General features: G+C 43.4%; 1 protein-coding gene across 5 annotated transcripts in view; it reads left to right on the top strand.

Annotated features, from left to right (window-relative positions):
• Positions 1–701: 701 nt before the first annotated feature.
• LOC130276328 (meckelin-like) overlaps positions 702–15,937 on the top strand; it is an 85,495-nt gene continuing 70,259 nt past the window's right edge. For 3 of the 5 annotated variants that reach the window (XM_056525528.1, XM_056525526.1, XM_056525527.1), the window contains exons 1-6: positions 703–951; positions 4,225–4,304; positions 14,935–15,016; positions 15,172–15,247; positions 15,654–15,711; positions 15,803–15,835. In XM_056525528.1, coding sequence (XP_056381503.1) covers positions 744–951; positions 4,225–4,304; positions 14,935–15,016; positions 15,172–15,247; positions 15,654–15,711; positions 15,803–15,835 — 537 coding nt within the window. In that variant the 5' untranslated portion in view covers positions 703–743. Of the gene's footprint in view, positions 952–4,224; positions 4,305–14,934; positions 15,017–15,171; positions 15,248–15,653; positions 15,712–15,802; positions 15,836–15,937 lie in introns of all 5 variants that reach the window. The other 2 variants (XR_008845086.1, XM_056525525.1) reach the window with 2 other exon arrangements.

Raw genomic sequence — 15,937 nt, 5'->3', positions numbered from 1 at the left:
CATTGCATGTACTGTACAGGACCCCAAAGAAGCTCCTCTCCTCTACATAGACCAGTGTTTCCCAAGCAGGGTGTCCCCAGCTGTTGCAAAACTACAATTCCCAGCATGCCCGGACAGCCTTTGGCTGTCCGGGCATGCTGGGAGTTGTAGTTTTGCAACAGCTGGAGGCTCTCTGCTTGGGGAAACACTGACATAGACAGTGATTACAGCTCCCAGCAGATCTTTCTTACTTTTATATGTAAGGATTTGCTTTATCTATATTAGTTATCTACTTATTTTTCTTTAATCCTCACTTTTTCCGATTTTTGGATGACATTTTGGGGCTTTAGAACCAATTACCAGGTTTCCATAGAGTTCTGGTCTCAACATACAATGGATTCAACATACAATGGTCGTCCCGGAACCAATTAATATTGTAACTTGAGGGACCACTGTATAGAACATGTGACACATGGATGTATACGTGAACTTTATATAGCGGGACCAGTTATATTTATATTAGTATGGCATTTTATCTAGTACATAGTTTTCAATATGTAAAGGCTGCGAATACTAGGAGCAGACTGTCGGGGGAGGGGTTGGATGCATAGTCGTTTTGTGACAGTTACAAAGACGCAACGTTTCTAGAGAGGACTACAAGTCTCAGCGGGTGACGTGACGTGGGTTGTCACGTGACTTACAGGTAGTTACAGTTGTGTCAGGTGACCAATAGGCCTCGCGCTTGTTACTGTGTACCGGTTGCTATGGACACAGAGCGGCGAGTACTGAGCACCATGCAGCTCTCGGCTGCTCCCCGCTCCCTGCTCCTGCTCCTGGGCTTTGCTCGGTTATGTCTGCCCCAGTCCACCTCTATCTCCTTCATCCAGCCCGGAAACTGCAGCAGCAGCCAGTACTACAGCGCCGTCCAGTTCTCCTGCATCAGCTGCAGTTCTGGACTGAGGTCTTCGGATGGTGAGTCCTGCACATTGGGGGGAGGGGGGGGGGGGGGGGGGGGTTTATATTAAAAGAAGCTTCAAATAGTTTGTTGTGGAGCAAAACAAACCACCATGTTAGATAATATATACAGTAGCCACTGCTGTACTCCTATTCTAGTCATTTAGGGTACAACAGAATTCTTCAAGGACTGTGGTGGAACTAAAAGTCCCAGCATGCATTGTATAGTTCACACTGGTGGCTAAATGCGGCTGTAAATGTGAAATCCAATCCGCTGTAATTCTGCTTCCAAACAGAGCTGAAGCAGAAATCCATAGTCTCATTGACATCAGTGGAATGATTCCTCTCGGATTCCACCTCAAGGATATACAAGTCAATTCTTCTGGCGGAAATCGCATCAGTGCGAGAAATTTGTGCACAGAATGTAGTGAAATGGGCACTGTCAGATTATATGTTGTACATCTTGGCAAAACATTAAAGGGGTATTCCGGGCAAAAACTTTTTTTTTATAGATCAACTGGCTCCGGAAAGTTAAACAGATTTGTAAATTACTTCTATTAAAAAATCTTAATCCTTCCAATAGTTATTAGCTTCTGAAGTTGAGTTGCTGTTTTCTGTCTAACTGCTTTCTGATGACTCACGTCCCGGGAGCTGTGCAGTTCCTATGGGGATATTCTCCCATCATGCACAGCTCCCGGGACGTGACATCATCATTGAGCAGTTAGACAGAACACTTCAGAAGCTAATAACTATTGGAAGGATTAAGATTTTTTAATAGAAGTAATTTACAAATCTGTTTAACTTTCCGGAGCCAGTTGATATATATAAAAAAGTTTTTGCCTGGAATACCCCTTTAACATTTCTCATCTACTTTATAAGAAAATGTTATTTCCTTTTTATAGAAATGATGGCTTTGTCCAAGCTGAAGCCCTGGCATGGACAAAGTCCAGTAAGTGAGGGTGGGCTAGTACTCTGTGATGTACGTGTACGTCTCCGCTGCCTGGACATACATGTATGTTGCATTGTAAGTCTATGAAGTGAACGCTGGAGCTGCGCTTGCTTTATAGACTGTGAATGATTGCTGCTCTCAGTAGCTACCACTCACCGTAAATAACCAGTCACGGTAATATCCATCATTGTGTGGCGCCTTTTTACCTGGCATTCGGCACCCCCGCAACGTGACTATGGAGGTCCGATAATTTTTCCTGGCAGCCAGAGCCCTCCTTGTGTAGCCTGTGCAGGTGCCACAGCAAACAATACTCATTTCCTAAAGTGCTGATTTTTGATCACATCGTATTCCAGAAAAATAGAATAAAAAGTTTGACCTCTTATAAAAGTAAAGCAATATTAGAAGAACTATATAAATTGGGTATTGTTTTATTGCATTGAGCTACAGATATAATATGAATTAATATAATTTTATCCATAAAGTGTACTGCTTAAAAACAACCCCCCCCCCAAAAAAGTAAAAAAAAAAAAAAAAAAAGTGAGTTTTTCTCTTAAATTTTTCCCCACAAATTATTTTATGGTTTTGTCATACATTTTCGGTAAAATTAAAGCGTAATTACAAAGAACAATTGGTCACACAAAAAACAAGCCCTCATATGGGTCCGCAAGAGGAAAAATTATAAAGTTATGTCTCTTAGAAGGTGAGTAGAAAAAAACTAAAACGCAAACATTTAATTTTCCTGTGTCCTCAAGGCCAAAATGGGCTGTGTCTTAAAGGGGTGAATGTAGGGGCGTGATTTGGAACTTACTTAGGCAAGTCTGGCAGAAGAAGCGCAGTTAGCACCAGGTACCAGACGGATCAGCACATCTGAAGCAGGGCCAGTACATGATGCTTGCTGCATTTTTCCCACATTGGCCGGGGCAATGCATTTTCAGTTTTCGACCAAGCACAGCCTAAATTTTCAGTTTTGACCCAAAGTTGCCCTTTCGGCGCATCCCTACTTCTTACCCAGGGTAATATTAGCCTATTTGGCCATCATTCGTTCCATGTAATAGGGGCCCTAAGGCTTAAAATCTATGTCAGAGACCCTGGGCACACGTACGGAGTCCAATCATAAGAGAGATTTAGGCTGCTACTGCAGAAGAATATTTAGACTAGATACAGTTGTAATAAACCCTCAGTGGTGAGAAGAGTTAATTCACAGTTATTTCATTGGTTTCACATACAGCACAATTGTGAAATTATAATTAGAGTTCTTGTTGCCAAATACATTTCTTTAATATAGTGTTCCTTGTGTAATTAGCAGACAATTTCCCATTCCCTTTCCTTTAAAATATCAACATAAATATGTTTAAAATGTATAATAAAAAACGACCACTAGGTGGCTCTGTTCGGTTCCCTGCCACAATTAATACAGTGAGTTCGGTCTCCTCCCGGTCTGGCAGGAGTCCGAACTCAGGAAGTGTTTCTGTGCACAGGGCTTGATTGTCAGCTGCACAGAAAGTGAAAGCTCCACAGATTCTCACAGAAAGCCACACAGACTGAAGGCTGCAGGAGAGGCTCACTGAAATCTGCACAGACTGAAACATGCACAGAGCCTGAGGTCGTCTATTCATCACAATGCTGTAACCATGTGAGGGCGGAAGTTGTCTCCCAGCAGGCTTCAGTGATGAGATGCCTGCTGGGAAACGCCAACTTTCTCCTGCTGGGAAATTGCACTATGCGAGCAAGAAGAAGGGTTAAGGAGAGGTGTTAGGAGTAGTAAGGGAACATAGCCTGATGTAGTTGAGAACAGTTTATTTGGTGACAGATACTTATTAATGTAAATTTCCTCTTAGGTCTAAAAGAATTTGGAGCCTCTAGATGTAAATCAATCATTTTCTTTTGTGGGGATCTGACCTCTGGAACCACAATGCTGTATTCATTCTCTGTGAGCTTCCAAACATTGCAGAGCACTGAGCTTGGCAGTGTTGAAAAGCCCCAAAGCAGACAATAAATGGAGCACTGGCCTTGCATGTAGCGTGGTTTGTTTATTCTTGAGGACCTTTCACTTCTGCTATATAGATCAGTGGGGGTCCCAGCAAATGGACCCTAGGGCATAGGGAATAACAAGCTGAGATAATACCCCTTAAAGAAATAAAACATAAAAAGTAGCGTGTTGATGACAGCCTCATGGGCATTATTTCTAAGGGCAATGACATCTGTGACCTGGTTAAGAACTAGAGTTGACTCTATTTGCAACCTTATATTCCTTTTGATTGTTTATGCACACTCCTTTATGTTTGTGACTGTGTCTCAATTGCTGTTCTGGTTTGAGCCTCAAGTGTCTGTTCTGTTTCTAGGTCTGAAATGTGCCTGTCCGATCAATGATGCAGTGACAGACTTGGGTTCTCCACAAGTCAACTGTAGTCCATGCAAATTGGTATGTATCTGCTCAGTGTGGTAAACATTTTATGTCTTCTTCTGACATTAAAGGGGTATTCCAGACAAAAACTCTTTTTTATATATCAACTGGCTCCGGAAAGTTAAACAGATTTGTAAATTACTTCTATTAAAAAATCTTAATCCTTCCAATAGTTATTAGCTTCTGAAGTTGAGTTGCTGTTTTCGGTCTAACTGCTTTCTGATGACTCACGTCCCGGGAGCTGTCCAGCTCCTATGGGGATATTCTCCCATCATGCACAGCTCCCGGGACGTGACATCATCATTGAGCAGTTAGACAGAAAACGTCAGAAGCTAATAACTATTGGAAGGATTAAGATTTTTTAATAGAAGTAATTTACAAATCTGTTTAACTTTCCGGAGCCAGTTGATATATAAAAAAAAAGTTTTTGCCTGGAATACCCCTTTAACCCCTACCCGCTATAGGACGTAGGCATACGTCCAATCATCTAACACGTTCGCGCAATTGGACGTATGCATACGTCATAGCGATCTCCGGCACTGCCGCGGGCAGCGCAGGAGATCGGCGACGGGACCCGGCTGTCAATCACAGTATTAACCCCATAGATGCCGTGATCAATCCCATAGATGCCGTGATCCACCTGTTCTCCATGGCGGCGCTGCAATACAATCGCGGGTCGCTGTTGGTTGCTATGGCAGCAGGAGGTCAGATCATGGATCTGGATTGCACAGGCTGTGGTGTCTGCAGCTCATCAGGTTATACTGTGCTGCAGTACAAATGTATTGCAGCATAGTATAACCTGTAAAAAGTGTAAAAAATAAAAAGTTCTTCAATAAAAGTATGAAGTGTAAAAAAAAAAAAAAAAAAATGCCCCTTTCCCAATAAAGCCCTGTATTATCACCAAAAAAGATCAAAAACACAAATCATATACATAAAAGATATTGCCACGTCCGTAATGACGTGTACTATAAAACTGTAATGTAAATTATCCCGCACGGTGAACGCCGTAAAAAAAAAACATTAAAAAAAGTGCTAAATTTGCCAATTTTGGTACAAATATCGGAATAAAAAAGATCAAAAGGTAGCACGTAGCACAAAAAAGATACCAATAAAAAGTACATCCCACAAAAAATAAGCCCTTACTCAATGGCATCAGACGGAAAAAAAAAAGTTACGACTGTTGGAAAAATAATTTTGCTCAGAAAAGGAAAAAGAACATAGAAAGCTATATAAAATGGGTATCGCCATACTCGTACTGACCCACAGAAAAATATAACATCACTTTTACTGCACAGTGTACACCATAAAAAAAATTTAAAAAACGCCAGAAATTTTACAGTTTTTCACAAAAAATGCTTCATGTGTCAACAAAAATGCACCAGTTATATAAAGTACAATATGTCACACAAAAAACTGTCTAAGAATCGCTCTGCTCAGAAAAAGCATTCTAAAGTTATTACCATTTAAAAGGAACACATGTCAAATAAAAAAAAAAAGAGCCTGGTCATAGAGGTAAAAAATGGGTCGGTCCGTAACCCCTTAAGGACTGAGCCCTTTTTCACCTTAAGGACTCTTTTTGCAAATCTGACCACTGTCACTTTAAACATTAATAACTCTGGGATGCTTTTAGTTATCAATCTGATTCCGAGATTGTTTTTTCGTGAAATATTCTACTTTAACTTAGTGGTAAAATTTTTGGGTAACTTGCATCCTTTCTTGGTGAAAAATCCCAAAATTTGATGAAAAATTTGAAAATGTTGCATTTTTCTAACTTTGAAGCTCTCTGCTTGTAAGGAAAATGGATATTCCAAATAATTTTTTTTTTTATTCACATATACAATATGTCTACTTTATATTTGCATCATAAAATTGATGAGTTTTTACTTTTTGAAGACATCAGAGGGCTTCAAAGTTCCACAGCAATTTTCCAATTTTTCACAAAATTTTGAAACTCGCTTTTTTTCAGGGACCAGTTCCGGTTTGAAGTGGATTTGAAGGGTCTTCATATTAGAAATACCCCATAAATGACCCCATTATAAAAACTGCACCCCCGAAAGTATTCAAAATGACATTCAGTAAGCGTTTTAACCCTTTACGGGTTTCACAGGAATAGCAGCAAAGTGAAGGAGAAAATTCACAATCTTCATTTTTTACACTCGCATGTTCTTGTAGACCCAATTTTTGAATTTTTGCAAGGGGTAAAAAGGAGAAAATTTTTACTTGTATTTGAAACCCAATTTTTCTCGAGTAAGCACATACCTCATATGTCTTTGTAAAGTGTTCGGCGGGCGCAGTAGAGGGCTCCGAAGGGAAGGAGCGTCAAATGGTTTTTGGGGGGCATGTCACCTTTAGGAAGCCCCTTTGGTGCCAGAACAGCAAAAAAAACCACATGGCATACCATTTTGGAAACTAGACCCCTCGGGGAACGTAACAAGGGGTAATGTGAACCTTAATACCCCACAGGTGATTCACGACTTTTGCATATGTAAAAAAAAATAAATTTTTTTTTACCTAAAATGCTTGGTTTCCCTAAAGTTTTACATTTTAAAAAAGGGTAATAGCAGAAAATACCCCCCAAAATTTGAAGCCCAATTTCTCCCGATTCAGAAAACACCCCATATGGTGGTGAAAAGTGCTCTGTTGGCGCACTACAGGTCTCAGAAAAGAAGGAGTCACATTTGGCTTTTTGAAAGCAAATTTTTCTCAGGGGGCATGCCGCATTTAGGAAGCCCGTATGGTGCCAGGACCGCAAAAAAAAAAACCACATGGCATACCATTTTGGAAACTAGAGCCCTCGGGGAATGTAACAAGGGGTTAAGTGAACCTTAATACCCCACAGGCGTTTCACGATTATTGTATATGTAAAAAAAAATAAAAACATTTTTACCTAAAATGCTTCTTTTCCCAAAAACTTAACATTTTTAAAAAGGGTAAAAGCAGAAAATATCCCCCAAAATTTGAAGCCCAATTTCTCCCGAGTACGGCGATACCCCATATGTGACCCTTAACTGTTGCCTTGAAATACGACAGGGCTCCAAAGTGAGAGAGCCATGCGCATTTGAGGCCTAAATTAGGGATTGCATAGGGGTGGACATAGGGGTATTCTACGCCAGTGATTCCCAAACAGGGTGCCTCCAGCTGTTGCAAAACTCCCAGCATGCCTGGACAGTCAACGGCTGTCCGACAATACTGGGAGTTGTTGTTTTGCAACAGCTGGAGGCTCCGTTTTGGAAACCGTGGCGTACCAGACGTTTTTCATTTTTATTGGGGAGGGGAGGGGGGCTGTGTAGGGGAATGTGTATACGTAGTGTTTTTTACTTTTTATTTTATTTTTTGTTAGTGTAGTGTAGTGTTTTTAGGGTACAGTCGCACGGACGGGGGGTTCACAGTAGTTTCTCGCTGGCAGTTTGAGCCGTTGCAGCAAATTTGCCGCACCTCAAACTTGCAGCCAGATACTTACTGTAAGCCTCCACCCATGTGAGTGTACCCTGTACGTTCACATTGGGGGGGAACATCCAGCTGTTGCAAAACTACAACTCCCAGCATGCGCTGACAGACTGTACATGCTGAGAGTTTTAGTTTTGCAACAGCTGTAGGCACACTGGTTATGTATCACGGAGTTTGTGACCTTACTCAGTGTTTCAAAACCAGTGTGCCTCCAGCTGTTGCAAAACTACAACTCTCAGCAGTCACCGACAGCCAACGGGCATGCTGGGAGTTGTAGTTATGCAACCAGCAGATGCACCACTACAACTCCCAGCATGCACTTTAGCTGTTTGTGCAAGCTGGGAGTTGTAGTTATACAACAGCTGAAGGTACACTTTTCCATAGAAAAAATGTGCCTCCAGCTGTTGCAAAACCATAAGTCCCAGCATGCCCATAAGGGAATGCTGGGAGTTGTGGTGGTCTGCCTCCTGCTGTTGCATAACTACAGCTCCCAGCATGCCCTTTTTGCATGCTGGGAGCTGTTGCTAAGCAACAGCAGGAGGCTGTAACTAACCTCCTGCTGCTGCTCCATCGCAGGCTGTCCCTCGCCGCCGCCGTCGCTCCTGGGGCCCCGATCCCAACATGGACGCCGGGGATCGGGGTCCCCAGCACCTTGGGTCGTCTTCCCGCACCCGCTCACGCCCTCCGGAAGAGGGGCGGAGCGGGTGCGGGAGTGACGCCCGCAGCAGGCGCCCTGATTGGTCGGCCGGTAATCCGGCCGACGAATCAGGGCGATCGTGAGGTGGCACCAGTGCCACCTCACCCCTGCAGGCTCTGGCTGTTCGGGGCCGTCAGAGACGGCCCCGAACAGCCAGTAATACCGGGTCACTGGAGACCCGATTGACCCGGAATCGCTGCAGATCGCTGGACTGAATTGTCCAGCGATCTGCGGCGATCGCCGACATGGGGGGGGCATAATGACCCCCCTGGGCGATATGCCGGGATGCCTGCTGAACGATTTCAGCAGGCATCCGGCTCCGGTCCCCAACCGGCTAGCGGTGGGGACCGGAATTCCCACGGGCGTATGGATACGCCCTGCGTCCTTAACCCCTTAAGGACCCGGGCTTTTTCCGTTTTTTCATTTTCAATTTTTCCTCCTTAACTTTAAAAAATCATAACTCTTAAAAATGTTCACCTAAAATTATATATAATGGCTTAATTTTTGCGTCACTAATTCTACTTTGTAATGACATTAGTCATTTTACCCAAAAATCTACGGTGAAACGGGAAAAAAAAACAATGTGCGACAAAATTGATGAAAAAACACTATTTTGTACGTTTTGGGGGCTTCTATTTTTACGCAGTACATTTTTTGTCAAAAATTATACCTTATCTTTATTCTGTAGGTCCATACGGTTAAAATGATACCCTACTTGTATAGGTTTGAATTTGTATCACTTCCGAAAAAAATCATGAATACATGCAGGAAAATTTATACGTTTAAAATGGTCATCTTCTGACCCCTATAACTTTTTTATTTTTCTGTGTTCAGGGCGCTTTGAGGACTCATTTTTTGCGCCGTCATCTGAAGTTTTTAGCGGTACCATTTTTGTTCTGATCAGACTTTTTGATCACTTTTTATTCACTTTTTTGTGGTATAAAAAGTGATCAAAAATTTTTGGACTTTGGAATTTTTTTGCGCGTACGCCATTGAACGAGCGGTTTAAAAAGCGGTATATTTTTATAAATCGGACATTTCCGCACGCGGCGATACCAGATATGTTTATTTTTATTATTATTTACATAATGTTGTTTTTTTTTTTTTTTTGAAATGCCGGGTGATTCAAACTTTTATTAGGGGAAGGGATAATTGAAAGGGTTAATGATTTTTTTACACTTTTCTTATGCAACATTATAGCTCCCATAAGGGGCTATAATATTGCATTAACTGATCTTTTACACTGATTGATCCATCTCCATAGGAATGGATCAATCAGTGTTTTCGGCGATTGAATGCTCAAGCCTGGATCTCAGGCTTGAAGCATTCATTCGGCGATCGGACAGCACAGGAGAAGGTAAGAAGACCTCCTCCTGTGCTACAGCTGTTCGGGATGCCGCGATTATACCGCGGCGATCCCGAACAGCTCCCTGAGCTAGCCGGGCACTTTTACTTTCGTTTTTAGCCGCGCGGCTCAGCTTTGAGCGCGCGGCTAAAGGGTTAATAGCGCGCGGCACAGCGATCAGTGCCGCGCGCTATTAGAGGCGGGTCCCGGCTTCACTATGACGCCGGGCCCGCCGCGATATGATGCGGGGTCACCGTGTGACCCCGCGTTATATCGCAGGACCGGGACTCATGACGTATGCATACGTCATGGGTCCTTAAGAGGTTAAGGACTCGGGATGCAGGGCGTATCCATATGCCCTGCGTCCTTAACCCCTTAAGGACCAGGCCATTTTACACCTTAAGGACCAGAGCGTTTTTTGCAATTCTGACCACTGTCACTTTAAACATTAATAACTCTGGAATGCTTTTAGTTATCATTCTGATTCCGAGATTTTTTTTTTCGTGACATATTCTACTTTAACTTAGTGGTAAAATTTTATGGTAACTTGCATCCTTTCTTGGTGAAAAATCCCAAAATTTGATGAAAAAAATGAAAATTTTGCATTTTTCTAACTTTGAAGCTCTCTGATTGTAAGGAAAATGGATATTCAAAATAAAACATTTTTGGGTTCACATATACAATATGTCTACTTTATGTTTGCATCATAAAATTTATGAGTTTTTACTTTTGGAAGACACCAGAGGGCTTCAAAGTTCAGCAGCAATTTGGAAATTTTTCACAAAATTTTCAAACTCCCTATTTTTCATGGACCAGTTCAGGTTTGAAGTGGATTTGAAGGGTCTTCATATTAGAAATACCCCATAAATGACCCCATTATAAAAACTACACCCCCCAAAGTATTCAAAATGACATTCAATAAGTGTATTAACCCTTTAGGCGTTTCACAGGAATAGCAGAAAAGTGAAGGAGAAAATTCACAATCTTCATTTTTTACACTCGCATGTTCTTGTAAACCCAATTTTTGAATTTTTGCAAGGGGTAAAAAGGAGAAAATTTTTACTTGTATTTGTAGCCCAATTTCTCTCGAGTAAGCACATACCTCATATGTCTATGTTAATTGTTCAGCGGGCGCAGTAGAGGGCTCAGAAGGGAAGGAGCGACAAATGGTTTTTGGGGGGCATGTCACCTTTAGGAAGCCCCTATGGTGCCAGGACAGCAAAAAAAAAACACATGGCATACCATTTTGGAAACTAGACCCCTCGGGGAACATAACAAGGGGTAAAGTGAACCTTAATACCCCACAGGTGATTCACGACTTTTGCATATGTAAAAAATAAAAAAAAATGTTTTACCTAAAATGCTTGGTTTCCCAAAAATGTTACATTTTTAAAAAGGATAATAGCAGAAAATACCCCCCAAAATTTGAAGCCCAATTTCTCCCGATTCAGAAAACACCCCATATGGGGGTGAAAAGTGCTCTGCTGGCGCACTACAGGTCTCAGAAGAGAAGGAGTCACATTTGGCTTTTTGAAAGCAAATTTTGCTCTGGGGGCATGCCGCATTTAGGAAGCCCCTATGGTGCCAGAACCGCAAAAAAAACCCACATGGCATACCATTTTGGAAACCAGACCCCTCGGGGAACGTAAAAAGGGGTAAAGTGAACCTTAATACCCTACAGGTGTTTCACGACTTTTGCATCTGTTAAAAAAAAAAAAAATTCTTACCTAAAATGCTTGGTTTCCCAAAATTTTTACATTTTTAAAAAGGGTAATAGCAGAAAATACCCCCCAAAATTTGAAGCCCAATTTCTCCCGCTTCAGAAAACACCCCATATGGGGGTGAGAAGTGCTCTGCTGGCGCACTACAGGTCTCAGAAGAGAAGGAGTCACATTTGGCTTTTTGAAAGCAAATTTTGCTCTGGGGGCATGCCGCATTTAGGAAGCCCCTATGGTGCCAGGACAGCAAAAAAAAACACATGGCATACCATTTTGGAAACTAGACCCCTCGGGGAACGTAACAAGGGGTAATGTGAACCTTAATACCCCACAGGTGATTCACAACTTTTGCATATGTAAAAAAAAAAAAAAAAATTTTTACCTAAAATGTTGGTTTCCCAAAAATTTTAGATTTTTAAAAAGGGTAATAGCAGAAAATACCCCCCATAATTTGTAACACAATTTCTCCCGAGTACGGCGATACCCCATATGTGACCCTAAACTGTTGCCTTGAAATACGACAGGGCTCCAAAGTGAGAGCGCCATGCGCATTTGAGGCCTAAATTAGGGATTGCATAGGGGTGGACATAGGGGTATTCTACGCCAGTGATTCCCAAATAGGGTGCCTCCAGCTGTTGTAAAAGTCCCAGCATGCCTGGACAGTCAGTGGCTATCTGGTAATACTGGGAGTAGTTGTTTTGCAACAGCTGGAGGCTCCGTTTTGGAAACAGTGGCGTACCAGACGTTTTTCATTTTTATTGGGGAGGGGAGGGGGGCTGTGTAGGGGTATGTGTATATGTAGTGTTTTTTACTTTTTATTTTATTTTTTGTGGTAGTGTAGTGTAGTGTTTTTAGGGTACAGTCGCACGGGCGGGGGGTTCACAGTAGTTTCTCGCTGGCAGTTTGAGCAGCGGCAGAAAATTTGCCTCAGCTCAAACTTGCAGCCGGATACTTACTGTAATCCTTCGCCCATGTGAGTGTACCCTGTACATTCACATTGGGGGGGGGGGGGGGGGGGACATCCAGCTGTTGCAAAACTACAACTCCCAGCATGTACGGTCTATCAGTGCATGTTGGGAGTTGTAGTTTTGCAACAGCTGGAGGCTCCGTTTTGGAAACGGTGGCGTACCAGACGTTTTTCATTTTTATTGTAGGGGTATGTGTATATGTAGTGTTTTTTTACTTTTTATTTTATTGTGTGGTAGTGTAGTGTTTTTAGGGTACAGTCGCACGGGCGGGGGGTTCACAGTAGTTTCTCGCTGGCAGCTTGAGCTGCAGCAGAAAATTTGCTGCAGCTCAAACTTGCAGCCGGATACTTACTGTAATCCTCCGCCCATGTGAGTGTACCCTGTACATTCACATTGGGGGGGGGGGAACATCCAGCTGTTGCAAAACTACAACTCCCAGCATGTACGGTCTATCAGTGCATGCTGGGAGTTGTAGTTTTGCAACAGCTGGAGACACACAGGTTGTAGTTTTGCAACCAGTGTGCCTTCAGCTGTTGCAAAAGCTACAACCCCCAGCATGTACGGACAGCGGAAGGGCATGCTGGGTGTTGTAGTTATGCAACAGCGGGAGGCATACTACTTTGGCTGGGGATGCTGGCGATTGTAGTTATGCAACAGCTGGAGACACACTGGTTTGCTACTTAACTCAGTGTGCCTTCAGCTGTTGCAAAACTACAACTCTCAGCAGTCACCGACAGCCAACGGGCATGCTGGGAGTTGTAGTTATGCAACCACCAGATGCACCACTACAACTCCCAGCATGCACTTAAGCTGTTTGTGCAAGCTGAGAGTTGTAGTTACACAACAGCTGAAGGTACATTTTTCCATAGAAAGAATGTGCCTCCAGCTGTTGCAAAACCATAAGTCCCAGCATGCCCATAAGTGCATGCTGGGAGTTGTGGTGGTCTGCCTCCTCCTGTTGCATAACTACAGCTCCCAGCATGCCCTTTTTGCATGCTGGGAGCTGTTGCTAAGCAACAGCAGGAGGCTGTCACTCACCTCCTGCTGCTGCTTGATCGCCGCACAGGTCAGTCCCGCTGCCGCCGCCGTCGTCGCTCCTGGGGCCCCGATCCCAACATTAACGCCGGGGATCGGGGTCCCCAGCACCAGGGGTGCACGTCCCGCACCCGCTCACGTCCTCCGGAAGAGGGGCGGAGCGGGTGCGGGAGTGACACCCGCAGCAGGCGCCCTGATTCGTCGGCCGGTAATCCGGCCGACGAATCAGGGCGATCGTGAGGTGGCACCAGTGCCACCTCACCCCTGCAGGCTCTGGCTGTTCGGGGCCGTCTCTGACGGCCCCGATCAGCCAGTAATTCCGGGTCACCGGGTCACTGGAGACCCGATTGACCCGGAATCGCCGCAGATCGCTGGACTGAATTGTCCAGCGATCTGCGGCCATCGCCGACATGGGGGGGCATAATGACCCCCCTGGGCGATATGCCGCGATGCCTGCTGAACGATTTCAGCAGGCATCGGGCACCGGCTCCCCTCCGGCTAGCGGCGGGGGGCCGGGAAAGGACAGGACGTACTCCTACGTCCTCGGTCCTTAAGGACTCGGAAACGGGGGCGTAGGAGTACGTCCATTGTCCTTAAGGGGTTAAGAGGTTAAAGGAGAACACCAGAAAATAAAAATTGTCGCCCATACTGCCGGCAGCAAAAATAAATAAAGATGTACATACCTTCCTTCGCTCCCCAGGGCCTTCGGTAACCGGCTCCGGCCTCAGCCGTGATCCACTTCCTGGTTGCTGGTGGTCGGAGAGTGTTACTGCGCTCAGCCAATCACCTGACGCAGTGAAGTCCCAAATCGGCCGGCGATAGGCTGAGCGGCAGTGTGACGTTTTCCGCCCCGGCAGCAGGTGCCGGTGTAGTGAAGGATTTTGTGTCCTGAAGCGTTTTCACACTGCCGCTCAGCCTATCGCCGGCCGAGTCTGACTTCGCTGCAGCTGGTGATTGGCTGAGCGCAGTATGATTCATCCGCAAAAAAGTTGATTCATTAGCAAAAAAGTTTTATACAATGTGGATAATACCCTTATATGTATATGTGTAATATACGTTGGTTAAAATTGTGTATGTTTCTTTGGATAGGGGATAAGATGTCTTAGGGCCACAGTACCCCTTTAAGGGTCAGTGTTTTCTGCTACATTTTTTTTTACACTTATACCAATGTATTAATGTATTATTATAAAAGAAGATTATTACAATCCATCATAAACTACACAGCCTAAAATAAATTTACTTATACCAAATATACCTAAATTCCACCCAGAAAAACGACAACCCACCCCTAATCATTTTCTGCGACATTTAGTTCAGGCAGCATGAACCTAATGACAGGTTCCCCTTAGAACATGGTAGAAGAGCACAGCTCTACTATTGAGCATAAAATGTCCAATAACTTTTGGTGAGTTTCCTTCTGTATCCTTTCTCTTTGTAGAATGAAATTGTGTCCTTGGACCAGAGAACCTGCCTGACATGTGATAGCAGCAAATGCACCTGTGACAACAATGACGCTACAGGTAACAACAAGTTGCAGGGTATTCTGGGAGGTTTTGTGCATGACCAACCTCCGGTCATGCTGCTGCACAAGTATGATTGTGTATGGTATTTCGGCAACTGACTCCAGGAGATTTCTCAACTTATATATGTTTTTTTTTTTTTTTTTTTTTTTTAGTGGAAAACTTAATAAACAATACTTACAAATGTGTCTTATGTACGGGAGGGACAAGGCCAAACACAGCTGGAGACCAGTAAGTGATTAGCCATAAGAATGTCACATCCTATATCAACCAGCCCCAGCACATGTTCAGGAGACACCTGATGTTAGTTTTTACTGATCACCCGTATTAGGGTGAGTTCACACTGTATTTTTGCTTCCATTCAGCAAATCATTTTTATATACTTGAAAAGGAAAAAAGTTATAGGTTAACGGATGCTAAAAACAGATGCTGTATGCCATCCGTTTATCTTAGACTTAGATTGCTATGTATACATTTTCTTTCCCATGCACAGTTGGCGTAGTTGACTACACTTTTGTATACAGCAAAAACTCACTGTGAACCCAGCCTTATGATGTACTCATCCCCCTATTGACACAGTCTACTCATTGCTTGTTCTTACAATGTACTGATGTGTATCACCTTGGCTTTCCACCAGGTGTGAACTGTGTCCCCCAACCTACAGCAGTACCTGCAGCTGCTCTGCCAGCAATGAGGTAACATGAATGAAGTATTATCATTATATAATGTCCAGGTCTATACTATCTGTGACTTCTGTATATTGACTCTTCATTCATCTCTCTTCAGGCTGGAGGACTCTGTCTTCCCATCCCCAAACAGGTAATTTCTACCCAGAACAATTATCAATAAGGATGTTTCACTATTTCAGATGCAATTTGTAAAACAAAATTATCCTGAATATGTAATATCACATTACATCTA

The sequence above is a fragment of the Hyla sarda genome, chromosome 6 (genome assembly GCF_029499605.1).
Source record: "Hyla sarda isolate aHylSar1 chromosome 6, aHylSar1.hap1, whole genome shotgun sequence".
Classification (NCBI taxonomy): Eukaryota; Metazoa; Chordata; class Amphibia; order Anura; family Hylidae; genus Hyla; species Hyla sarda.
This window is presented reverse-complemented; position numbering and strand designations above follow the sequence as displayed.